Source organism: Carya illinoinensis, chromosome 2 (assembly GCF_018687715.1).
Source record: "Carya illinoinensis cultivar Pawnee chromosome 2, C.illinoinensisPawnee_v1, whole genome shotgun sequence".
NCBI classification, from domain to species: domain Eukaryota; kingdom Viridiplantae; phylum Streptophyta; class Magnoliopsida; order Fagales; family Juglandaceae; genus Carya; species Carya illinoinensis.
Genome location: NC_056753.1, coordinates 31,795,958 through 31,821,645, shown reverse-complemented (window position 1 = coordinate 31,821,645; position 25,688 = coordinate 31,795,958). Strand labels below are relative to the sequence as shown.

Here is a 25,688-nt window from a genome sequence, read left to right as displayed (position 1 = left end):
CCATCTTAAGTGGTTGTCTCGCTTGCATTCTTTTCTTTTTTTTTTCCTTTATTATTTGCTTTGTATTTGGTTTTTATTTTTTTGGCAATGCTAAGAATACAGGCCATTTTTTAAAAAAAAAAAGAAAAATATTAAATATATTTAAAAAAAAATACTTTTTTCGGATGTCAGTTAATAATACATTGAAAATTATGAAAATTAAATTTAAAAAAAAAAACAAGATGAATCTTATAAAATTGTAAATAAAAGTGTAAGTCTATGTAGAACTACTCAAAAATAAATTCTACTAAAAAGTAATACTCTTTTTCTTTATATACTTTTTAAGATGGGATCCATATTTTTACAAACGCTTGCGCCAAATTTATCTATTTTAATCTAAGAAAAATCGTCTCTATTTTATTTAACCTATTTAGCTTATCGGGTACTGGCAATTGTATTTGAATTAACTCAGGTGGGATCAACTCATGTGTTAACTTATTATAATTTAAAAAAAAAAAATTAAAATTCATATTTTTTAGAATAGTTGATGTGAAAAAATTTTGCATTAAAAGTGTGACAGCTGTGCAAAAACATAAAATCAAGGGGACTCGCAGATTATTAAAAGAAAATTTTCTTTTACCAAATATGTAGTATATGATATAAGTAAAAAAAAATTAATTAATTTAAGAAGAATAAACCTAAAAAATATTTTTTAAAAAAATTAATAAAAAAAGTGTGGCCTGTGTGGCGTGTGAGGTTATAGCATAAAGCTCTTATTAAAATCACCTGTGCAACCTACTTGAGATGCATCTAAATCGTTAAAAAGTAAGTTTTAAAGAGGAAAAATATGATTTTTGCAGTTTCATTGCAATTTGAATTTGTAGAGGATGAAATTAACAATTAAGCGTCCAAAGGTCACTTGTTTCCATTCCTACCACGAGATGGCAAACCACTTGTGCATTAGAATAATAATATATAAAAAGGTTCATGAGCAAACCATTTTTTGTTGACAGATAATCAAAGATTTTATGAATAAGTGCAAACAGAGCAGCCCGAGAAAAGCATCATTAACAAGTCGTTTATCCAAGTAAATATTGGAATAAGATCCATCTCACAGACACAAATCATGACAGAATTGAGTGCAGTTTTTGCACCTAACGAGCCAACCAAAAACTATACTAACAAGGTTTCTTTCCATACTTGACATGGAAGTCAATGACCTGAGCAAATTAGAAATCCAAAGTTTTTTTTTTTTTTAACTTCTTTAATTAGAATCAAGAGGAACATGTTAAGATGTGCGACTTGAACTTATCCAGCTCAGCCAGAACCTCTTCCTCAGGCCTGTATATCAAATCTATCATCCGCCATATCTGCACCAAAACAATCACTCTTTCATCCAAGGGAATGTACTGTTTCCATAACCTAAATCATTATCTTATCTTCGAGTACATTCTCGGATTCATCAAGCCGTATATTATTAAAGCTATCCTTTGATACTTTTTGCTGTTATATTACCATACAAAAAATTACAAGTTCTTAAACATCCTGATGCTACAGTCGAGAAATATGTTAATTACCTGTAGTGTGCCACCACCTCCAGTACTTTCACAATCATCAGACACACTGACAATAGTCCATGGATCAGATGCATTCCAATGGAAGTCAACAACCTTGTCCCTACATTCATTTAATAGAAGTCAGCAACTGAGTATGGAAGCATTAGTCAGAAAGCGCAAAGTACTTGTTCATCGAATAAACTAGTAATAAGACCAAAAGTAGTCAAACATTTCAATACAGATCCATTGTCTAATGGATAGCCAAACACATACAAAGAAGATACAAAAATTCATACCTATGCCCAGCATGTCGGAAGAACAAGCCTGGAGGAAAATTTGGCATTTTTGATCCTACAGAGTCATCCTTTTTACCAACCTGAAAGCCGAAAGGCAATAGAATCAGTTATTCATATAACATGGGAAACTTAATTGCTAAAATGACCAGGGATGAGCAAACCATCAACAAACAAAAAATTCTTCATTTCCTGATTCTTCAAGGAAACAGGGTGTTCATATTAGCTCACTTGAAACACAATTGAAGAACAAGAAATAGAAGTAGGGGGACAGTCATCACCTTCCCCCACCCAACTCCACCCCCCTACCCACCCCTTTCAATGATACCCTTGATATCAAAGCACAGCATCCGGCGTATGTACTAAACAAAATTATTTTCAACACTGCCAGGAGCTTGGTATTAGCAGAAAATTAGCACTCTGAATAAGCATGGAAAAAAAAACCACCCTCAATACCAATCAATGGTTAAAACAGCCTTATTTAGGAAATCAGCTGGTGCAAGGACCAATTCCAACAGAGAATTCAAGCCACATTTATAAGACAATTGTGTCAGTGGAAAGCAGCTTGAACTTGAAGGTTTTCACCATATTCCCCGAGTACAAATCTGTTTTTTTTTTTACCGGTTATTCCCCCATTACAAATCTTCCCATGTGTAGATCCATCATTACACTGCTTTTTTTACCATGAAAAAAATGACTTTCCTCATTGCTGTCACTAAATAATTGGGTATCCATGAGAGGGAGAGAGGGAACACAAAGCTGTAATAAAATACAATGCATAGCTTTACACCTTCTCATGATCCCAGATGTTCAGAATGCCATCCTCAGCAGAACTTCCAAAGACTGATGACTTGTCTGGAGACCACTGGAAAAGAAATGCATGATTTCTGTTAAAATTAAAACCTAGCAATATGAAGCTGAGAAAATAAGCCCAAATGTTCCTGTCACCTGTACACAGAGGACAGCAGCATCGTGACCTTCAAATTTATGAACAGGTGATCCAGCTTCTCCAGAACTGAGATTACGGCGATCAAACATGTGAACAGTAGCATCAGCAGACCTGAGACGGGAAAAAAGCAAATGCAAGTAAACAAAATAGGCCATTTCAGCAAATAAAAATGCTAACTTAAAATAAGTTAAGAAACTGACAAAGATGCAAAGCCTGAGATAGTTTAATACCCTGTCAGGATGAAATTTACATCATGAGGATTCCAATCAACACAATGTATATCAGCACCATGAGCTTTCTCAACCTGCCCAAATGACAGCCAACGAAAAGGCAATAGCATATTCAGTTCTACAACACAAAACCTACTTGATATAAGAAGGAAGTGGGATCAGATCACTAAAACGATCAAGACAAGAAAAGAACCGAAACTTGTGTATAGGAAAACCATGCATATGTAGAAAAGCTTTAGTACTGTAGCACAGCTTTCCAGGTCATAGTAAACTGATAGACATAAAAGGGAGAATTGCAACCTTGACAACTGGAGTAGATCCCACTCTGGCATCCCATAGTATGAGACAAGAATCATCACCTACACTACAGAACTCCTGTGCACTTCAACACACATGGAAAATAACAAAATGCATATCAGAAAATAAGAAAAAAGCATTATCTAACATATCTGTTGAAAAAAAAGGGACATAACATTCGCAAAATAGGGAAGATCTTCATTTATTCTCAAAATGTATTCACAGTGTTAATTTCCAGGAGATAGATATCAAATAAAAAAATAAAAAATAAAGAGCATGCTCATACCAGGAACTGAAAATGCAAAATTGCAATTATATGAACACCTATACCCCAAGAAGAAAAAATAATGGACACAGAACCATGTAACAATACATAATTGAAGCATTAGGCCATGATTGATGAGAGCTACCTCGATGGGCAGAACTGCACATCTTCTACAGTATCATCGTGCCCTTGGTAGATACCTCTTGGACCAATAGAAGGGTTGTCAATGGGTTTATCAGTACTCCCACCGACCTTAGAGGCATGTTTACTATTGGTGCCACCTGACCCTGGAGACTTTGTAGTTCCTGTGTCTGCTGCTAAAGTAGAAATATGATCATGGATGCTCCACAAAACAACAGACTTGTCCTTGCCTATCACAAAAATTTCTCCAATCAATAAGATGATTTCAGAAAAAATAATTAACAAGTTACAAAGAGTAAAAAGATTACCAACTCCAGTTCAACATCACAAAGGGGATGTGAGTTCTAATTCTATTTGAGATAATATGAAGTAAAGTTATTTAATTACAAAGGCTGACATTCCTCCAAAAATAAGTGAGAAAAAGTTCATACCATATGGTTAATTAGTTGGCATCACTAATTAGAAACAAAATGGCATCAGCGAAGACACGATAAACTATAAATTCATCGATGCTGTATCATGTATCGTTGAATTAACAATATGAAAAGAAATCACACCTCCAGAAAGCACAAAGGGTTCAGTAGGGCACATAGCCAGAGCAAATTCAGCATTATCTTGATGCCCAGTCAATATCTGCAAGATGATGTGTTTAAAGTTAATAATTGCCTGCTGTCATAAAAAAGAGCTAATTAATAATTGCCTGCCTTAAATTGTAAACCCCCCCCCCCCCCCTTCTCTCTCTCTCTTCCAAAAAAAAGACAGAACAAATAACATAGCTATTAGAAGAAACGAATTCCCAGTTTATTTGAAATAAAAATAAGGCCAATCCTAGAATTTACTAATGGCCATTAACAGCTAACAGCTGGCGCGGTTTCAGATTGCCAACCTAAATAAATTAGAATATATTAAGAACTATAATGTACAAAGGGCACACCAGATCTGGACGAGAATTTGTAGCTCCCAGAACAGCATGACGATTTGGTTGAGCCTCAACATCCCAGATTAAAACCTGTCTCATCATATGAAAACTTAATGCATGGATGCGTATGGAGCTCCCCTAGCTTTTTAACTTCAAATTCAAAGATAACACATAGCTTGAAACCAGGAATAAAAAGGGTAAGAAGAGAGACAGTGGGAGAGAGATAGCAAGTGAGCATGAAAAAGAAACACTTACATCAGGACTGTCGGTGTGTGTGGCCACGATCTTACTATTCTGCGGGAGTTCCCTGATTCTGTTCACCTGCAAAAAAATAATAATAATAATTTGATATTCTGTAGTAAAGGACTCAAAGCTCCTCATTTTCTGTCATTCTAAAAGAATGTACTTTTATTTGAAAGCTACGAGTACCTCGCCAGGGTGTATAATAGTTTTGAACTTCTTCACAAAGGGAGAACGTGCTTCCTCATTGAACTGTGAGATCAAGCAACCAAGGGATACCAAGAGCACCCAATAAATGAGATCAAATCTTCATGGAAGAACAAGGAAAAAGGGGGGATGTGGAATTATGAATAATATATTTGGTCGGTATATCACCTGTGATATGTGCTCTGCAGCTGCAACTCTAGGTTTAACAACCTCACAGTTTGCTATGACAAGAGTATTTGGAACACTGCCATCAGTCTGAGTAAAAAGGCCAAGGTAGACAAATCCACTAGAATAAATCCACATAAATAATTCCATTGTAAAAAAGATTATGCACAACAATAGAAAACAATATCGCACAGTGACATAACATCAAACCCATATTAGCAGGCAACAAAAGTGCTTTTTATTATTGCATATACATGCAAGAAGTTCAACAAAGCAGACCATTTTTCATATCACACATAATTGTGATACACCTTCGAAAGATTTGGCCGTTGGATGATATAATCTAGAATGCATAACATATTTTCAACAAAGCACTTTCGTGATGGTTTTTTTTTATTTTTTGCATAAATATGCCACCAAAAGTAGGTGCTTCAAGTTCCTAGAAGACTTGTGGATGCACTTTACTTACGGATTTACTCATTTTCCAAAATAAACAAATCGAACTAATTCCCAGAAATTATAATAATTAAATCAACTAAGTGGTAACTACTCCTTTTCTTTCCAACAAATATTGCAGATCAATAAAACGCTGACACAATCATTAATGAGATGCAGATACAAACGCTACAAGAGAAAATCATCTTGCCTGTTCAGAAAGGTAAAGACGTTGACGATTCTTGTAAGTGGCTTGTTCTAGTTGCGGACCCCATCTATCAATACAAAAGCCATAGAAAGGATCGCTTAATATCTATTAGACATTTGAGTATAAATGAAGTATAGCCACATCACCTAACAAGCAGTGAGCATTACACATAACAAACCATTTATCCTTTCCTTTACCCACATTTTCCTATCTGCCAATTTTTTCGTAAGCATTCTGAAAAATAAATTATCGTCGAACATCTGAAAATTAATGAATTTTGGGTGGTATAAAGAAAACCCAGAGACAGAAATAAAGAGGGTCTTGACAACTCCTCATCTCCTCCCATTTTAGAGATCAATACCTCATAAAACTAAAAACCAACGCTAATCATCCAACTATTTTCCTCTCTTCTATTTTTCTTTTCTTTACCCACCTTTTCCCAGCATTCAAAGAGACAGAAAAATCAACATTACAAAACCCCCAGAAAAGTAAATGCATTAAAGAGTAGGAGGTCTTTAAAGAAAACCCTCAATAGATATTAGATAGGCGTAAAGTACTTTTCAAAAAAAGATGGTCGTAAGGAGCAGCTACATTGCACTTTCTTCATAAGTTTGCATCAAATTCCCAAAACGAACGCATCGTAAAACCAACAAACACCGTTTCAATCTACTTCACTTTCCTTTCCTCTGCTTCCCTCCTACCCCCCCCCCCCCCCCCCCCCCCCACCAAAAAAAAAAAACAGTTCCGAGCTTCCAAGAGAGACACCAAAATCTAATATTACCTGACTTTAAAACCCAAAGGGTAACAAACGTAACTTCGGAATAAACCAGAGATATGTGGGGCGGGACAAAATAAAAGAGAAACCCTAGAGAGATGAAAAATGGAGAAGGTGGGGTTTTAGAGTGAGTTGTACAGACCGGCAAGAAAGAGAAGGCCAGACAAGGTTGTGGTTGGCGAGCCAGTCGTAGAGCACCGGCACAAGGGACTTCCACTGCGTGTACCTCTCATCCACCGACGGTTCAGTGTCTTTACCTCTGTCCTTCATTTTACTCCCCGATTCTCTCTCTCTCTTGGTAGCTCGGTAGCTCTCTCGCCTCCTTCTCCCTCCAGAATACCCGAGTGCGTTCGAGTCTTGATTGTCAGTGTATTTGTCCTATTTTACAGTCTGTCAATACTGCAGTGCAGAGGCGCGAATGGAAAAGGAGAGAGGAAAGTAATTTCCAGTTTTCTACAATTTCACAGATTAATTCAATAAATTTAGGACTTGAGAAAAAAAAATTTTATTTCTAATATTAAATTTATTATTTTTAAAAAAAATATATACGAAATTTACGCATTAAAAGATAATATTTATATATTATTTAAATAATGAGTTGAGATGAGATAAATTAAAATGAAAATTAAAAATTAAAAATAATATTATTAAAATATTATTTTTAATATTATTATTATTAAAAAATTAAAAAATTTTAAAATTTAAATTATATTTTATATGAAAATTTAGAAATATTATAATGATGAGATTAGATGAGATGAAACATATTTACTATCCAAAAGACGTCTTAGGTCTCGTTTAATTACACAATTCAAATTAGATGATACAAGATATTTTGTTGAATAAATATTATTAGAATATAATTTTTTAATATTATTTTTATTTTAATATTTTAAAATTTTAAATTATTTATTATATTTTATATAAAAATTTAAAAAAATTATAATAATTATATAAAATAAAATAATTTAATTTTATATAACCAAAATAACCCTTAACCTTTCTAAAAAGAAAATAAGGACTAAATGACGTCTCACTCATTTTTTATTTGGACGGTGCTACACTCACCGTTGGTGGCTCCGGCCACCGTTAGGCGAAAGAAAGAAAAAAAAATTTTTATTTTTTTCAAATCATTTTTAATAGTTTTAAATATTTTAAAAAATTATAATAATATTAAAAAAATTCTTAATCATTAAGGAAAAGAAAAAATTAAAAAAAAAAATTTGAGCCAACGGTGGCCCCAGCAAGAGCCATCAGCGGTGGCCTCAGTGTTTTCCTTTTTATTTTTAACTGTCCGTTTATCTAAGTTTTTGATGCATTATTTTCATATATTCATAATTTCTAGCAACCTAAGTTACTGTGTACAATATTTGTCTCTATAAGATTATAAAATAGATTTTTGTTGGAGAGGGAGAGAATAAAAATAGATGACAAAGTTATTATGTGCCCACAAAATATTTAAGCTATGTTTTTTTCTAAAAACCAATATTTAAGCTGTGTTAATGCAGTTTATCTTTCACTTAAAATTAGTTTATTTTATTATTGATATGTTAAAAATTATAAAATTAAGAGTATCGTACGTAAAATTATAAATACATGTCAAGTAAAATTATAAATATATGTCGAGTAATATTATTCATCATCTCAATTCTTATCATCATTTCATAATGTAGCATTAGATAATTATATATTATTTATTATATTTTACTTATAAATTTATCATTTAATGTCACATCATATGATGATTGGAAATTAGATAATGAATAAATTCTTTCATTTCAAAAGCTATTCTTACACTTTCAAAATCGTTTATTTGCACCTCAAACCCCCCCTCCCAAATTTTTCAAAAAGTTCAAAAATTAGAAGAAAATTTTGGCGAGAATTCTAATTTTGAGTTTTAAGATTAAATATTAAAATATTATATTTTAATATTATTATTATTTTGAGATTTGAAAAAGTTAAGAAAAAGTTGAATTATTTATTATATTTTGTATAAGGATTTGAAAAAGCTGTATGATAAGATGAAAATTTTATGTCTGAGATGAAAAATTTCAATGGCCAAAAAGTATTTACATTTTCTAAAAATGATAAATTTGGATGTGACGTTACAGATCTTGAGATTGTGATTTCAATTTAAAATGTTAAAAATGGTAATTTAAGGATATAAAGTATTTTATTTATCAAGATGAATGCTAAGTGATAAGTTTTTTTTTTTTTTTTTTTTATACATTTAGGGAGAGAGTTTCGAATTCAAGAACTCCATTTTGAAGACTTATAAATTATGCTAATCAGACCACCCGCATTTAAATATAATAAGATAAGTTACGACAATTTGAAAAGACATTTTTTTCAAAGTATCATGCTATTTTGCCGTCCAGACTTACCATCGGGCGTGATGGTTCGGTATTATGTATTTTTTATTTTTTTAAATATTAAAAAAATACACAAACTTGTTATAGTAACTTTTATAAATATTAAAATAATAAAAAGTAAAATAAAATAGGTCAATGGATAAAAGCATGAACAAACCTAGAGACAATCCCACTAGTCGAATCGGTAGTAACCGATTTATAAGACTTCAGCAAATAAGAAAGAATAATGACATTGATAATAACTATTTAAAAAACTAATGTTATAATCAATCAAATGATTGGATTAAAATTTTTCTTTGACTATCAAATTATATATATTACCTTATATTTAAAATTGAAAGGGCTTGTATCATATTTTACGGACCAAGTATTCTTCACCTCAAAAGGCTATAAATAGAGGTTGACTTGAGTCGGAAGGGCTTTGATTTTAAGATACGTTGATGCCATTTTTTGCAGCCCGAGCAACTCCACGTAAATCCAACTCGCAAATCTGCAACTATAAAGAAATTAGAGTTTCAAGGTGGTGGGGGACACATTTGATATTTAAGTCAGTATATGATTTTTGATATGAAAATTATGAAAAATTTGAGTGTATAAAATATCTAAGAGCCCTTACTTCACCGAGGAAGAGGGTATATATACCTGGCTAGGATGACCACTGCAAGGGGGTCATGGGGGTATTGCTTGGTACTCAAGTCACATATTCCTGTTAGCTCCTTGTTGTATGATAGTTTTGCAATGCATGATCGCGGTGACCACTAACACCCTAGGAGGCACATCGTGGCGTGTGCACCATTGGGCTTAATTGAATACGGCGTGGTTCCCTCGTTGTAGCGTGCCCATTTTTGCATCTCATTTCATGTGGTGTAGCCTTTGCTAGGTGTACCCATTTTTGTGATTTGCCCAACCGTTAGGGTCAGAGACAAGGGCTATCCTTAACCTTGTGCGATTGGGGCTGTTGGTCAACTAGGATGTCAAACTGTTTGTCTTTCAGCCCCCGACTGACATGTGCTGTCCAGCTGCTCCTTCCTTTAGGCTTTTTGGACCAACCTAGCTCAACCCATCCCTAGCTTAGGCCCCATGGATTGGGTCCGTTTGGTTGGGCTTGGTCCTGGGTTAACCCCCCTCATAGGATATGTTATTTTAATTTTAAAGTTTGGACCTTTACATGCACATAAATTATCGGAGTTACGTTTCATAAGTGAAAAGTCAATGACATACCCAATCTATATGATATGAAGATGTTAGACCAATTCAACGTTTAACTTGGTATAAAACAAGTTGTATTTGTATAATTTTCAAGATTTCTCACCATATAAAATGTATTCCCCATGATAAATTCTATATTACTCAAAACATCCCTAGTTATTTTCATTAAAAACCAGATTTTATGCCACAATAGAAAAGTTATAAATAGAAATGAAATATATATGTGACCTTTCCACTCAGTACCTTATTTAGATTGCATTTGGGTATTGAGATAATTTCATATATTATGTGAATAGTAAAAAAAATAGTGAAAAAGTAATGGCAAAATATTGAATAGTAGTATAAAATTGTAAAAAATAGATAAAATAATAAATAATAGTGGAGTATGCTGAGATTATTCTGCAACATGATTTATTAACATTATTTATTAGTGTCAACCGTAGGTAAGAAAAAACCACATCAATCCAATTGATTTTAAAAAAATATATGGGAAGCAGCCACTATTCTGCAGCAGCTGAATCACGCATGATATGGCCTAAGCAAATTGACCAATTTCTCCCTAAGCCCCTTCATCCTAAATCTCCAATTGAATTCGAAATCCCTAACAACAGCAAATGATTGTCGTGATTATGTGAGCTGCAATGGAGAGGGAGGAGGGGGTTGCCGTGACTTGGGTTCGATGGTGAGGGTTGTTGGGAGGTCGTGAGGCTTGATGGTGGTGGCTGAGTTAGCGTATAGCGACTGCATGGTGGCGAGAGAGGGGGAGACCCATTTTTGGGTTGTGAGTTGTTATGAAGAGGAAGGAGGGGGTTGCCATGACTTGGGTTTCATGGTGGCAAGATGGCTAAATTTGTGCGTGAGACCCATTTTAAGAAAGGAGAGGGGGTTGCGGCCGGGGGCTTTCATGGAGGCTCAAAAGTGGTTGGAGGGTCGCCGGTCTTAGGGAGAGCTGGTGAGGTGGTCGGTGGCATTGATGGTGAGGGGGAGCCGGAGAATTTTATCATTCATTTACAAAAGAAAATATAAAATAAACTTTGAATGTTTTTTGCATTTTTTTTTTCACATTTCCTCCAATTTTTTCAGCAAGCATTCTCTCGGAGAATAAATGTTAGCATTGTAGAAAAAAAACAACAAATGAACATAAGTTGGAAATTCAGGGAACTCCTCTGCAATTAATACCATCAAATCTTAGCTATGAAAATTACAAAAAAGAAATAAAACGCATTCTCACACACAGAGAGAGAGAGAGAGAGAGAGAGAGAGAGAGGACATTTCTTAGTAATAAAGCTTGGCTGGGTAACCTGAGGGAGAGAAACCTCTCTCGGGTGATGTTGTATGTGGTTAAAAAGAAAAGAAAAGAAGCAAAAGCAACCATGCAGTTCATGCAATATATGCATTGCTATGGTGACTAAAGTTCTTTGATTTTATATTTGTAATTCAAGCTCTCGAGGGCACTTTTGACAACCAATATATGACGTTTCGTATAGTTGGGGGACCTAGGGTTACTGCCTGTTCTTTCTTGCAGAGGAACGTAGGTAGGGTCTGTGCATGGCAATCCGAGATTTGCACGTGTGGGAACCACTGGACCGAAAGCAGCCCCTTGAAGCGTGGATTTTTAAACCGCCCATTTCCTTTTTTTGGGGGAAAGAAACTTGGGCGGCCAGTGGGCCCACTATGGTCGGTGGACGAGAGTTGGGGGCCATTTCCCCAGAGTCTTGCTTACCAACCTAACCGCCCTATTCTTTGTTTTAATTTTTTTTTATTTTTTTATTTTTTTATTTTTTTTCTGAGCTGGAATTCGCTTCATTGATGTCGGCCATGGTCGTACTATCTTTCCATCATCCATCCAATGTATTCATGCCAAGTCAGCACCCAATGCAGTGATGGGAAAAGATCCGGTACATTCGATTGTATTCGAAGTGCAGGAGTTGGGAATTGGGATTGCCAAATGGGGGGCGTCCATTGTGCCATGGGCCCAACGTGATCATAGTTTATATATCAGTTGATGACTAACGACCACTTTTAAAAATTTATAATCCAAGTGTTGATCTATTTTGACCTTTTAAATTGGATTAATTCACCCTTTTTTTCATATATTATCCTAATAATTCTATGTTTTTAGACAAATCTTATTATGGATAAATTATATTTTGAAAGTTTATTATCTTTTTTAGAATTTATTTATTTTTATAGCGAAAGTTCGAGTTTTTTTTTTTAATTTATTTTATAGAATGAATTGAAAAAATTAAAAGAAGGATATTCTAAATAAAATTATTTTTTAACCAATTAATTATCCTATTTCAAAAGAAGGTTTAAATAGTAAATTAAGATGAGATAAAATTGAATAAAATATTATATTTTTTAAAATTTTAAAATTAAATTATTTATTATATTTTAAATAAAAATTTATAAAAATTATAATAATTAAAAATGATGAGTCGGGTTTAGAAACCAAACCTCCCTTAACTTACCAAAAAAAAAAAAAAAAAAAAAAAAAAACCTCCGTTAACTTAAAACAAAAAGAAAAAATAAAAAAAAAGAGGACATGCTTTGATTTGATCGTAGCAAGCCATGAGCAATTGGACAAAGATAGTCAAGCCCACTCTTTTCAGAGAAGAAAAGAGATCAATTCCTCTCTTGAGATTGGTCCCTGTCCAGCCCCCCCTTTTCTCTCCGTAAATCAAATCGATCTGTGTCTCCCGCATTCGAGCTCGGAATCTAAGGCTCAATCAACCTCTACGACATGGGTAAATTTCTGACTCTTTGATCCGTCTGATTTATACTACAATCCCATAGTTGTGACTAGTTTTCATTAATTATACGTTTCCCGTGCATTTGATCGATTGGATTTTTTTTTCCGAATGTAACGGAAAATTGAAGTTACAATACCTATGCGCGTTGGGCTTGTCAAGTTTTATTTGGGTTTGGTGTCTGGTTGGTGTTTCGAAGCCGGTTCATTTAATGGGTCCGATTACTTATTGATGGTATTAATTTTTGGAAAATTTAATCTAGGTTTAAGGTTTTGAGCAGTTTAATTATTTGCTTGTGGGTCGCCGTACAGATTCTTGCATTTCTTTTGTTTGGTTAGTGAGAAAATGTAGGAAAAGAAACTGGGTTGGTGAGTTTTAATATTTGTTGCTTTTTAGGGTGTGGAACTGCATGTTTGGTATTGCAAGGCTAAGTCCTAATATGATTTATTTGGATCAGTGAGGAACCAAACTACATGCTGAAATTTGAATTTATTCTGGTTTCTGGGGGTTTCTCAGTTTTCTCCACGACTCAATATAGGGTCAAGTGGAAAATATTGTGATTTTAATTGCCCTGTTTATTTAGTTGGTGCCAGAAGATGGCATTGATTTAAGACCCAGCATCTATTCTGGGAAGGCAATGATGTAGTTATCAATGGCTTGTATAATCAGATGGCTGCACTTTTTGAACTGAAAAGGATGGCAAGAGTGTTTTTCCACCCTAATCTTCATGAATTCAATTACTTACCCAAAAAAAAAAAAAAAATTCTTCATGAATTCAATTCACGAATCACAACAATACTTGTGATGATGATGGATAGTTTTATATACGTTTAATATACTTATTTTCTGCTAAGTCATTTGTATGACTAATTTGAAGCTTCAGAACCTTTACTTTTTTCTCTGATACATGGACCATTTTGTTATACAGCAAGGAGTGACGAGTGTTATTCAACTCAACTTATTGATGGAGATGGCATATTCAATGCTACTGGACTTGAAAACTTTATCAAGGAGGTGAGATTAGGTGAATGTGGACTATCATATGCCGTAGTCTCAATCATGGGCCCACAAAGTAGCGGTATGCATTCTTTTCTTTATAAGCCCATTGATCTTTATTTTTATCCTTTACCAGTCATGCTTTTTAGGGAGGGATTTACATGCAATAAAATGCATTTTTATTTTAATCTTTTGAGCTTTAAGAATGCTGTTCTTGTGACTGAAATGGGTTTTTTGGATGGGACTTTGTGCATTGATAAAGCATGATAAGTTGGAAGTGGCTTTACTTTAATCTTGCAGAATCTGAGGCATGGCTGCCATACTGAAATTGAATGTTACATCTCTTCTTACCAGATTTTGCTGAGCTGTTACTGAATATGGTTTAGTTTCTTTTTGTCTTTTGCTTTTAGATATTAGGATTTCACCTTTTTGCTGTGATGGAAATTTAATTTGTTTCTTCATCTTCATTTGTAACTGTAAATCACATCCTACATCTGTCTTAGCACATGGAAAACTAGCGTTTTCACACTATTTTCCATTATCTGAACAGGGAAGAGCACTCTACTAAATCATTTGTTTGGTACCAACTTCAGGGAGATGGATGCTTTTAGAGGAAGGCATGATATCACAGTTTTCTTACTTTATGTTACTTTAGACTTTGATCCGAGAACTTAGACTGACTGGATCTGCTACTTCTTTAGGTCCCAAACAACTAAAGGTATTTGGTTGGCAAAATGTGATGGTATCGAGCCTTGCACCCTTGTTATGGATTTGGAGGGTACAGATGGAAGAGAACGTGGAGAGGTGCCTTTTTGTCCCACATTTTCCAAATAAATCTTTCCATTTCCGAATGTTTCTATCATGGCATGTCCTATTGTCTTTGCCAGTTCTTTTATTATTGGTTGTTTGCAAATGCACTAATCACTTTTTGAATGCGCTGTCATTTGTAAGTAATTAATTTTGCATTCTCTGTGCATCGCCTGTCCCTATACAAGCAGTTTAACAAGAAAACATCTTAAATTATGGAGCAATTGTGTCCTTAATTTATCAAGCTTATATAGTCATATTTTGTTTTCATTTGGAGATAAATTCTTCAATTTCATAATTAAATTGTAAGACTCGTTGCAGGTTTTTAAAACTGTTACATGCTATCTTTATTTGGGACTAAGTTTTTACTTGGTTATTTTACCATCCATCATTTGACATTACATTTTAAATTTATTAAGTATCTGACCTGGTAGTTTTTTGTAAGGAACATCAGAATTCTTCAATATCTGTCAAAATTTTTTACAAGGAAGTAGAGGTTGTTCTCAATATGTTATAATTATAGAGTTTTGAATTGAGGAGTGTGTATATGGATGCTTACTGATCCTTTTCTGATTTTTGTTCTGTTGAAGTTAAGAGAAGGTAGTTCTCAAAAGGGGAAGAGATATGGATAGCAGTAACTTTGTGCATCTGTTTAATTATTTTTTATCTTCTTTTCAGGATGATACTGCATTCGAGAAGCAGAGTGCCCTTTTTGCTCTTGCTGTTTCAGATATAGTGCTCATAAACATGTAAGTTATTCTGGTGTAGAGTTACTAAAACTTATGATTATTTCTGTTTAGTTAAGTGTTTTGCGTGGTGGCTTCTGTAGTTTATAAATTATTTTCTTGACCCTTTTTCTAATGCAGGTGGTGTCATGATATCGGTCGTGAGCAAGCTGCAAATAAGCCTCTTCTAAAGACTGTATTCCAGGTATTTCTGTCGACCTGCGACTATAAGCAGTTATTCAGAATTTTGAAAGTCTCATTCAAACAACTTTATGGTGGTATCTGCTTACAGGTCATGATGCGATTGTTCAGTCCACGCAAAACAACTTTGATGTTTGTAATACGTGATAAAACAAGGGTGTGTTCCTCTCTTCTGGAGTAATTCATGCTGAAGCTTGAGGGAGATCTTTCTTTATTGGTCTCTCATTCATGTTTTAGTGCTGTCAATTTTTGGTTAAGTGGTTCAAGGCTTCTTTGTTTAGTTGAGATGAGTTTTTAATTGTATTTAAAATCGTGTTTTTTAGACACCACTGGAAAATTTAGAACCTGTTCTAAGGGAAGATGTTCAGAAGGTAAGAGATTTGTGCATTTTTTCTTATTTTGTTGATCTTTGATGATTCTTTAAGCTACTATTACCATTATTTTTATCTTTTCTCTTTAACTGCAGATATGGGATTCTGTTCCTAAGCCCCACACGCACAAGGAAACTCCACTAAATGAGTTTTTCAATGTAAGATGTCACGGTCCAGCTTATATAGGTTCTCATGTGAGAATAATTCTAATGCATTTATGGTTTATATTATTAATGATTGAATTTTCAGGTTGAAGTTGTTGCTCTTTCTAGTTATGAAGAAAAAGAAGAGCAATTTAAAGAGCAGGTATGCATTCACCTATTGAGACTGCCCTGATTAATATTTATTTATTTTAGTTATTGAAATAAAATAATTTATTTTTAATTTTCTCCCAGTGTCCGGTTGTTGAATTCTAATAGAAATATTCTTTGCCTACTGTATATAGAACTTGGGGTCAGTCTGGATCATTGTGCAAAGACATTGGCCAGATGAACTTATCTAAAAACTTCATATGTGTGTGTCTTTATTATACACTCGTGTAATGTAGGTTGCTAACTTAAGACAACGATTCTTTCATTCCATTACGCCTGGTGGGCTTGCGGGAGATCGACGTGGTGTAGTTCCTGCTTCAGGGTTTTCCTTTAGTGCACAGCAAATTTGGAAAGTTATTAAGGAGAATAAGGACCTCGACCTTCCTGCTCACAAGGTAAAATTTGTTCAACAGAGGCCCATTGGCGCATGTTTATTATCTTGTTTATGTCATGCAAGATCCATCCATTTTTAGGTTATGGTGGCTACTGTACGCTGTGAAGAGATCGCTGATGAAAAGTATTCATCTTTTGCTGCGAATGAGGTACCTGCAGTTCATATAATCCAATGTTTTTAAACAATCCTGGTCAATATTGTGAACCACCAACATCCAAATTGCTTTAAATGACCACAGGACTGGTGCCACTTGGAAGAGGCTGTGCAATCTGGTCTTATTCCTGGCTTTGGGAAAAAGCTCAGTTCAATTCTTGATGACTTTCTATCAAAGTAAGTGTATCTCATGTACCTTACTGGTGGTTTAGCACCATAGCAAAGGAGTTATAAGATTTTATGATAGATGTGGCTTTCTGAGCATTGGTCATTCATAAAGGGACCCCCCCAAAGAAGAAAGCAAATTAACATGCTTGACTGAAGTATCTTTTGACTTTGATGGGTCATGTTCTCTTTTGTTTGTTTATTTCTATGTGTTCGTATACTCATATAGATTGATAATTGATATTCAATTATAACCGATATATTTCTTAAAGCATTATTAACGAGGGTGGTGGCATATGGTAGATATTCAGGTTGTTTGGTCATGTTTGAAGGAGACCAAGTAATGTACCGTTGAGAAAGTTTGATTTAATTCAAGATGATGGAGTGAAAAGAGGTAGAGGAAGAATTAGAATACATGGGTTGAATGTATGAAAAAGGATATGTTTATTAGATGGGAGGGAATGATGGAAAAGAATACATGGTAGAAGATCCCAATTAATTGATGAGGTTCCATAGCTGACCCCCAATTTAAGTGTGCTTATGGTTTAGTTGGTTTGAGTGGAGTTGACTGTCTTGTTAGTTTGCCTAATACCACCATGATGACTATATCTTTTCATGCCATCTTTGAGTTATAAACTGAGGTTTGAAAACTATCCTTTAAAATCATCTTTCCCCCTCTTCTTTCGTGTCTGTAGAAATATTGTTAAATATGGTTTTCTTTTAAGTATTGAGCATATTATTCCTGTCATTCTAGGTATGATGCGGAAGCTACATATTTTGATGAAGGTGTCAGATCTTCAAAGCGGAAGCAACTGGAAGAAAAATTGCTACAGGTAATTCATCTCTGCTGTAGTTTTGCACGGTCTTTGGCAGTTTCCCACCTGCTTTGGGCATTTATGTTTCTGCCACCATTAGTTGTGATTAGATCTTGATTCTGTCAAGTTCAGTAGGTGACTGAAGTATCAAAGTGAAACTGAGAATTTAGGATATTGGATTATTAGCAGTACATTTCACTCGAGTTGGTAAATTGACTCGTATTTGCCCATGAGCTGGTGACTTATACTTGCTTATATTTTTTATAGTTTTGCTTGCTTATTAAATTGATACAAATGAAAACCCTGTGCAGCAGATATTGTTAAGTGGATCTCTTGTATACTTTGTGTGCCAGGGTTGCACCCTGTTTTGTTTTTATAGATTTTTTTTTAATATTAAAAAAGCTCTTTTGTTTTACTTATAAAAAAGAAGTTTGTAGGTCTTTTAAGAGCAAGTGAAGTTGCTGTTGCATGATTTTCTTTTGATTGAACACAAAATGTTTATATGCTTCTTTTTTTGGTCAATAATACTTTTTTTTGTTTATTTATTATGACGGGGAAACCACCCCATGGCAGATTTGGTCAATGATACTTTCTAATTCTGGATTTACTTAATTTAATCACTTAGTTATGTTCTATTTTCTCATTGCTTGTACTTCCTGATTTGTTAGCTTATCCAACCGGCATTCCAATTCATGCTTGGACACCTAAGGTCGGGAACTTTAGAAAAATTTAAGGAAGTATTTGACAAAGCTATGAATGGGGGGGAAGGGTTTTCTTCAGCCTCTCGTAACTGCACACAGTTTTGTATGGCTCGATTTGATGAAGGATGTGCAGGTATGGTTTAATTCGAAACTCCTGTTCCATTAATTAAAATCAATTGGAATCAACACAAAAGCAAAGGTCAAAGGAAGCAAAAAATTGAGAGGCTTTTAAATTACAAAACTGTGAGGACAAAAGAAGTTGAAATATTCATTGTAGTCTTTGAAACATGTTTTTGAACAAAACGGTTTGGTCTTTACTTCATTTCATGAATCAATGATAGGAAAGTGATAAAACTTGGAGACTAGGGAGGTTTAGTATTCTGGATGGTTTTATGGATAAGGAATTTGTGAACGATGTGTATATTAACACATTAGCCTTGCAGATGTTGTTATTGAACAAGCGAAGTGGGACACATCTAAAGTCAGGGATAAACTTCAACGTGATATAGATGCACATATCACTTCTGTCCGTACTGCCAAGCTTGCTGCAATTACTGCTTACTATGAGGTAGTTTACATTATCCTTATTTACTCACCCTTTTTGACTCAACTGACTGTCTTCAAGCTAAGTGACAATGCTAAGATTCCAGAATTTGGTGAATTGGTAACTTTTACAGTTGATGGAAAATATATTAAAATAGCATGTTCACTAGTGTTAATTATAAGTTTAAGTCAGAACATTGACCAACAAAGAAAAGGAAAAAAACACTTGGAAAAGACTAAGTGCCTATGACATGATAATGTCTCCATTGCTGACAAAAGAAGTATGTGCTGTTATTGATACTTGGGCAACGCCTACTCTCTTCTATTATTAAAATTTTATTTCACCTATCAAAAATAAAATTTTCTGTGCTTGTGTACACCCTTTGGGTTTTACTGAATTTCGATTACTTATAAAAAGAAGATTCGTTTTTGTATCGACTCAATAAGTATGAGCTAGAAAGTTTTTAGCCCAATCAATAAGTTACTAGTAACATCATTGGTAATCAATTTGATTATAGTCGAACAAGTCCCTTTCAAATTTTTCCTTTTGAATTTCAATAGGCCACTGTCCTTACACACAACTGGTTGTGCCTATGTGATTAATGACCATTTCATATTGTCATGGCTTTCATAATAATATGGTGAACTTTGTTTTAGTGGTCTTCAGTCTCTTGACATATGAAGTTAGCAAAATAGGCCGTATAAGCCTTGCTGATGATACTTACAAATTTGCAGGAGAAATTGAAAGAAGCATTATCAGGACCTGTCGAAGCTCTTTTAGATGGAGCTAGTCGTGACACCTGGCCAGCAATAAGAAAACTTTTTAGGCGGGAGACTGAAGCTGCTGTCTCTGGGCTTTCTGGTGCACTTTCTGGTTTTGACATGGATGGACAATCTAAGGATAAAATGCTTGGAAGTATAGAAAACTATGCAAGAGGGGTGGTTGAAGCAAAAGCGAGAGAAGAAGCTGGAAGGGTCCTGATCCGTATGAAGGACAGGTAGCAGCTCCTAGCAACATCCAAATTCGATTGTTTGTTCTCTCTCAGATTATTTTGTGGGGACTGACTTTAAGTTGCAAACAGGTTTTCGACATTGTTTAGTCATGATTCTGATTCAATGCCACGGGTTTGGACTGGGAAGGAAGACATTCGTGCAATCACCAAAACTGCTCGCTCTGCAGTATGCCACAGTTTATATAGTTTTTATTTTTTTTGGTATTTTGAATCTGTATTGTATTTTTGTTAATTATTTCTATTAACTTGTCCAGTCCTTAAAATTGCTGTCTGTTATGGCTGTCATCCGTTTGGATGATGATGATAACGATAGTATTGAGAACACTCTGTCTATTGCTTTGGTGGATTCTGCAAATGCTACCCTTAAAGATAGGAGCGTCACAACATTTGATCCACTGGCGTCGAGCACTTGGGAAGAGGTGACTTTTGGTTATGCTGAAGTTCTTATTTCCAAACCATATAATTCTGTGCTGACAAGTTAATTCTTGAATCTTGATGGTATAAAACATATATAATTGACTCTAAAAGCTTTTTTTGACTAAAATGTTATGAAAATTTGTAAACCATCGATTTTTGGTGCTTTTAGCTCCAGCTGAAGTCAACAGGTCCATGCTGCCAAGTGGGTTAATCTAGTTCAGCACAAATTTGACATGTATTTTCTTAAGTAATTTAATTCATTAAAGAATCACCATAACGAGCGTGAACCTAGTACACAGTATGTCTACACAAAGGATAGGATAGAATGACAGTAAAAAGTAGATGTGGTCGTTGTCCCTCATTGGTTGATAAGGATCTATGGAGCCAACCCCAATTAAATTGGGTTTGAAGCTTAGTTTGAGTTGAGAGCTGAGTACATGACATTTAAATGCTTGCGTATCAGAAAATAAAATAAAATAAAGATAATGATAGTAATAAAAACAAATATGGTCTTGATTTCGGAAATTGTTTACATAAGGCCACCAAGCTGTGAGAGTGGACTTGAGGCTTTATGATTCAATTTCTCTATCTCATTGTTTAATACCATTGGTTTACCCTTAAACTCTAATTAGTTAATGTGATTGCTCTTTTCCATACAGGTTTCACCTGCAAAAACATTGATTACACCTATCCAGTGCAAATCTTTGTGGAGGCAATTCAAGGCAGAGACTGAATATAGTGTCTCTCAGGCCATTGCTGCACAGGCATGATACTTTACGTATTAACCGACATTCTTTTTTTAAATATTGATTCTGTTCTCTCTCTCTCTCTCTCTCTGTCTCTGTGACGGCTAGTTCATATTTCTGACGAATTTATCAATCATTTTCCCTTTAGTTGGTAATAATTATAAATCTGTTTCATTCTTATTGGTTCTTTCAGGAAGCCAACAAGCGTAGTAACAACTGGTTGCCGCCACCATGGGCAATTGTTGCTTTGATAGTCTTGGGATTCAATGAATTTATGACGCTCCTAAGGTACATAGTTTCATGTATTATGAAATTTTATATTGTTCAGGTTAATGTCCTATCCTTATGTTCAATGATTTAATTCATGGATAAAGCTTCTTTGCTGCCTGGAGTTGACCGCCCAGTTTGACCGCTGGGCAAATTTTTTTTTTTTTTTACTTAGTGATTAAGAAAGTGATTTTAAGTGTATTGGTGTATTTTTTTTTTACTTAATGATTAAGAAAGTGATTAAAAAAATATGAAATGAAAAAAAAAAAATAATGCTGGGCGGTACGCTGAAGGGCTGGCATAGTAGCCGGACCCTTAATTCATACTACTTATAAAAGAAAATGATTTAATTTATACTGGTTTTTGTTTTTTCATGGCAGAAATCCTTTGTATTTGGGGGTGGTATTTGTTGCTTTTCTACTCATGAAAGCCTTATGGGTGCAACTGGATATTTCGGGTGAATTCCGTAATGGTGCGGTGAGTATCATTGTTCTACTGTGACTGTTTAAGCCCCATTTTATTGTTAATCTGTGGTTGGTTCCAGCAATGTTGGTTTTTTGAAAGCTCTCACCAGGAAAATAAAACTCAAGTCCTGTGTACTCGGGTTTCACCTATTTACTTGAGTCGAGAAAATTTTATTTTACATATCATAAAAAAGAGAAAAGAACTTGAGACTCAAATTCTAATTCAACTAATTTCTGTTTCATATACTAATAGGCTCTTGAATTAAAGTTCAGACCTGATAAGCGCAAATCACATAATTGAATTCTTACTCAAATCAGTTTGGAATGAGCAGTTTTTCCTCTGTTCTCATTTTTCTGTTTGTTAATCTGAAGATTAGGGTTTAGAAAAATCATTTCACAGAACTTACCTTTGTAAGTTGATTCTGCTGGTTAGTTGACCGTTTCTGAATGATTTAGTGAGATTTTAACAAACAAATTCTGTTTATAGGCAACCAATATTAAGTAATAATAACTCATTAAGGAAATCGCAGAAAGGAACCTCTGTATACACGTTGTATACAAGAGCAACACCAAAAAGCAACGGCCATTAATATCAATTAAGTTGAAGTCCTTTTCCTTCCAATTATCACAAAAAACGCCTTTTTTTGAGTATTGTTTTGTGTCTTTGACAATTCATTTTGTGTTTTTGCAAAAGATTCTAACAAGGTTTACTGTGACTGCGTAACTCAACAGCTTCCTGGTCTTATCTCCTTGTCTTCAAAGTTCCTTCCCACGGTAATGAATCTTCTTAAAAGATTAGCAGAGGAGGGGCAAGTGCCTGCAGCTAACGATCCACAAAGAAACCCTTCACTAGCATCAAAGAACTTCAGGAATGGAGTAAGTTCCAGCGGTGATACATCATCCAGTGCTTCATCTGAAGTAACTTCAACTGAATGCTCCAGCAACTCAAAAGAAGACTAAGGGAACTAATCCTTTTGATTAAGTAGCATCCCCGGCATTCTACGCGCTCCTTGGCAGGTTGTTGCATCTGTATGGTCCATGAAGCTCAACTCTCATGAGCCTGCAAGAGCGAGAGGAATAGGTTTTGAAGGCATTGATTTTTGTTGATGTGCCGCATATTGTGGTGGGTTGGGGGGGGGGGGGGGGGGGAGGTGACGCTGCGGGTTTGCCGCAAGGAAGCCTCATTATTAGTTTTTACATAGAAGTTAGGTGCTCTATTATGATTTTTTATTTGTTGGCTAAGCAACAGGTCTCTTCTGTCACATGCTGATGGTCGTTCATTATGCTGGTTTGTATTCAATTTTGTACTGTGAGTTGTAATGTTGTGTGATTGTAACTTACCGAATTTGGTTAAATGATGATACTCTTATGTATTATTCTCCTTTCAGAAACCAGCTGGAAACTAATTTGGCAGTATAATTATGCAAGAAAGATCAGTTATTGATAAACTTCACAGCTGTGTAATTGCGTTGAAGTGTGGATGGAAAATTGAAACTACTGTGTTGTAACTCTTGAATTAAGCAGTATACATTGCTTTGTATCTTCATATGATGCGATAATATTACATCAATGGGATGCACTCGATGAGCTTTTGAAAGAAAACAAAATTAATATCAAAACATCATTTTCTGAAAAAATAAATTATAAATTAAGTAGGGGTGAATATTATTTTGTACCAATTTTTATTTCTTTAATGTCACCACGTGAGACACCAAAATATTCATTGTATCTCCTATCATGTGAAAGTTGTATGAGATGAGTCTCCGTGTAACCCAACATAAAGCTTTATTTCTCAATTCATTTCAACTTTTCAATAGCCTTTTGCAGAGACGCATCAATAGCGCAATGGCACCTTTTAAAAATCAAAATATTGGGGGCATCATCTCCCTAAAAGCAACAAAACACGGCTGAAAGATTAATATTTTAAGAGTATTGACATTCGCCTAACCAAATGTTAGTGATTAGTAGTCAAACTATAGCTAATTATGGCAAAATTAGTCTGCACTGGAATAGCTAAAACTCAATGGCTTAGCTTTGAGCTACAGTATTTTCATATGTTTCTTTAAATTTGGTTAGCCACTATTCATCTTTTCAACATTATTTTATGAATAAAATATTCTCCACCGTGTTTGTTGAATAATTAGGTTGAGAAAAAAATAATTTTAAATAAAAATTAAACCATTAATTAATATATGAAATGTATTTATAAAAAATAATAAAATTATTATTTTAATTATAATAATTAGATTTTTATTGATTTTTGACTTTTAGAATAGCCAGCCGGTCCACTAATGATTGTTCTTCAAAATTTAAAAAAGTGATGGTCCAGCGGGGTCAATCGAGCTGATCTTATTGGATCCCGGATGACACCGGCCCGTTATCCTTCCACTGCCAGGAGCGGGAGGTAGTCGCTGCTCTGTGGAACCAGCCTCACGCTGTGCCCTCCACTCTAGGAACCACGTCACCCAAGCCTTCGCCCAAGTCACATGGCCCAACTCTCGGCTTGGAACGGGCGGGCCAGTAGGAAGCCTCCGGAATCCGATTAGTTGGATTAGGCCAGCGTCCCATGACTTTAGTGCCCCTACTCAGGTTACAGGCTCGCGTTGCTGAGCCCGGCGTACAGTCCTTTGTTGTTGTGAGTTTATAAAGTATTGAATGTCTTTGCTTCTTATCAATATGGGATTGCACTCTTCATTGGTTCTCGCTTCTCATGTTGGGGAACGCGTAAAACACCTAATAAAAGAGCGGCCAGGCATCGAAACCCAACTCCCTCGCATAAGACATGAAAATATGAGCTCTGATATTATTGTTTCCAGGACACATTCAAGACGGAATTTATGATGTTCGGAAAGGTAAGTGAGGTAGGGGACCTTGTGGTTTTAACAGGGACTTTCAGCATAGATAATAAAGCTATTAAATGAAATATATTTTCCAGCATAATATTTCAGAAATTTGCTGCTGCATCTGTATTCGTGGCAATGTTGTCTTGTTCTTTGGAGAAAAATATGTAAAGCTGGAGGTAGATGAGAATTCAGAATTGTATGCATGGTCTGGATGCATACAGGATCACAATTTCTACCATGTCCAAATGTAGTGTTGCTATGTTACTGACATGACAAGATTTGATTTGATCTGTGAAGAAGAGTGTAGCATGTGTATTTTATTGACTCAATAAGTATGAGCTAGAAAGTTTTTAGCCCAATCAATAAGTTACTAGCAACATCATTGGTAATCAATTTGATTATAGCCGAACAAGTCCCTTTCAAATTTTACCTTTTGAATTTCAATAGGCCACTGTCCTTACACAGAACTGTTTGTGCCTTTGTGATTAATGACCATTTCATATGGTCATGGCTTTCATAATAATATGGTGAACTTTGTTTTAGTGGTCTTCAGTCTCTTGGATGTATGAAGTTAGCAAAATAGGCCGTATAAGCCTTGCTGATGATACTTACAAGTTTGCAGGCGAAATTGAAAGAGGCATTATCAGGACCTGTCTGAAGCTCTTTTAGATGGAGCTAGTCGTGACACCTGGCCAGCGATAAGAAAACTTTTTAGACGTGAGACTGAAGATGCTGTCTCTGGGCTTTCTGGTGCACTTTCTGGTTT

The 25,688-nt window shown here is 34.9% G+C and overlaps 2 protein-coding genes across 2 annotated transcripts; one reads left to right on the top strand and one right to left on the bottom strand.

The window, feature by feature from the left end:
- Positions 1 to 985: 985 nt before the first annotated feature.
- On the bottom strand, positions 986 to 7,063 carry LOC122300957 (WD-40 repeat-containing protein MSI4-like). The gene is made up of 15 exons (XM_043111979.1): positions 6,802 to 7,063; positions 5,888 to 5,951; positions 5,245 to 5,331; positions 5,059 to 5,121; positions 4,885 to 4,950; positions 4,645 to 4,719; positions 4,268 to 4,343; positions 3,715 to 3,940; positions 3,308 to 3,389; positions 3,008 to 3,081; positions 2,777 to 2,888; positions 2,619 to 2,693; positions 1,832 to 1,911; positions 1,557 to 1,656; positions 986 to 1,349 (listed from the first exon to the last, which is right to left on the bottom strand). The coding sequence occupies exons 1-15, from the start codon at positions 6,927 to 6,929 to the stop codon at positions 1,254 to 1,256; spliced, it is 1,404 nt and encodes a 467-aa protein (XP_042967913.1). The 5' UTR covers positions 6,930 to 7,063; the 3' UTR covers positions 986 to 1,253.
- A 5,718-nt stretch (positions 7,064 to 12,781) lies between these two features.
- LOC122300955 (protein ROOT HAIR DEFECTIVE 3-like) lies at positions 12,782 to 23,527 on the top strand. Its single transcript, XM_043111976.1, has 23 exons — positions 12,782 to 12,987; positions 13,919 to 14,068; positions 14,537 to 14,603; positions 14,688 to 14,790; positions 15,472 to 15,542; positions 15,660 to 15,723; positions 15,811 to 15,876; positions 16,043 to 16,090; positions 16,186 to 16,248; positions 16,340 to 16,396; positions 16,638 to 16,796; positions 16,875 to 16,943; positions 17,034 to 17,125; positions 17,868 to 17,946; positions 18,597 to 18,762; positions 19,073 to 19,197; positions 19,908 to 20,170; positions 20,255 to 20,351; positions 20,440 to 20,604; positions 21,262 to 21,366; positions 21,542 to 21,636; positions 21,996 to 22,092; positions 22,812 to 23,527. The coding sequence occupies exons 1-23, from the start codon at positions 12,984 to 12,986 to the stop codon at positions 23,037 to 23,039; spliced, it is 2,433 nt and encodes an 810-aa protein (XP_042967910.1). The 5' UTR covers positions 12,782 to 12,983; the 3' UTR covers positions 23,040 to 23,527.
- The last annotated feature ends 2,161 nt before the right edge of the window (positions 23,528 to 25,688 follow it).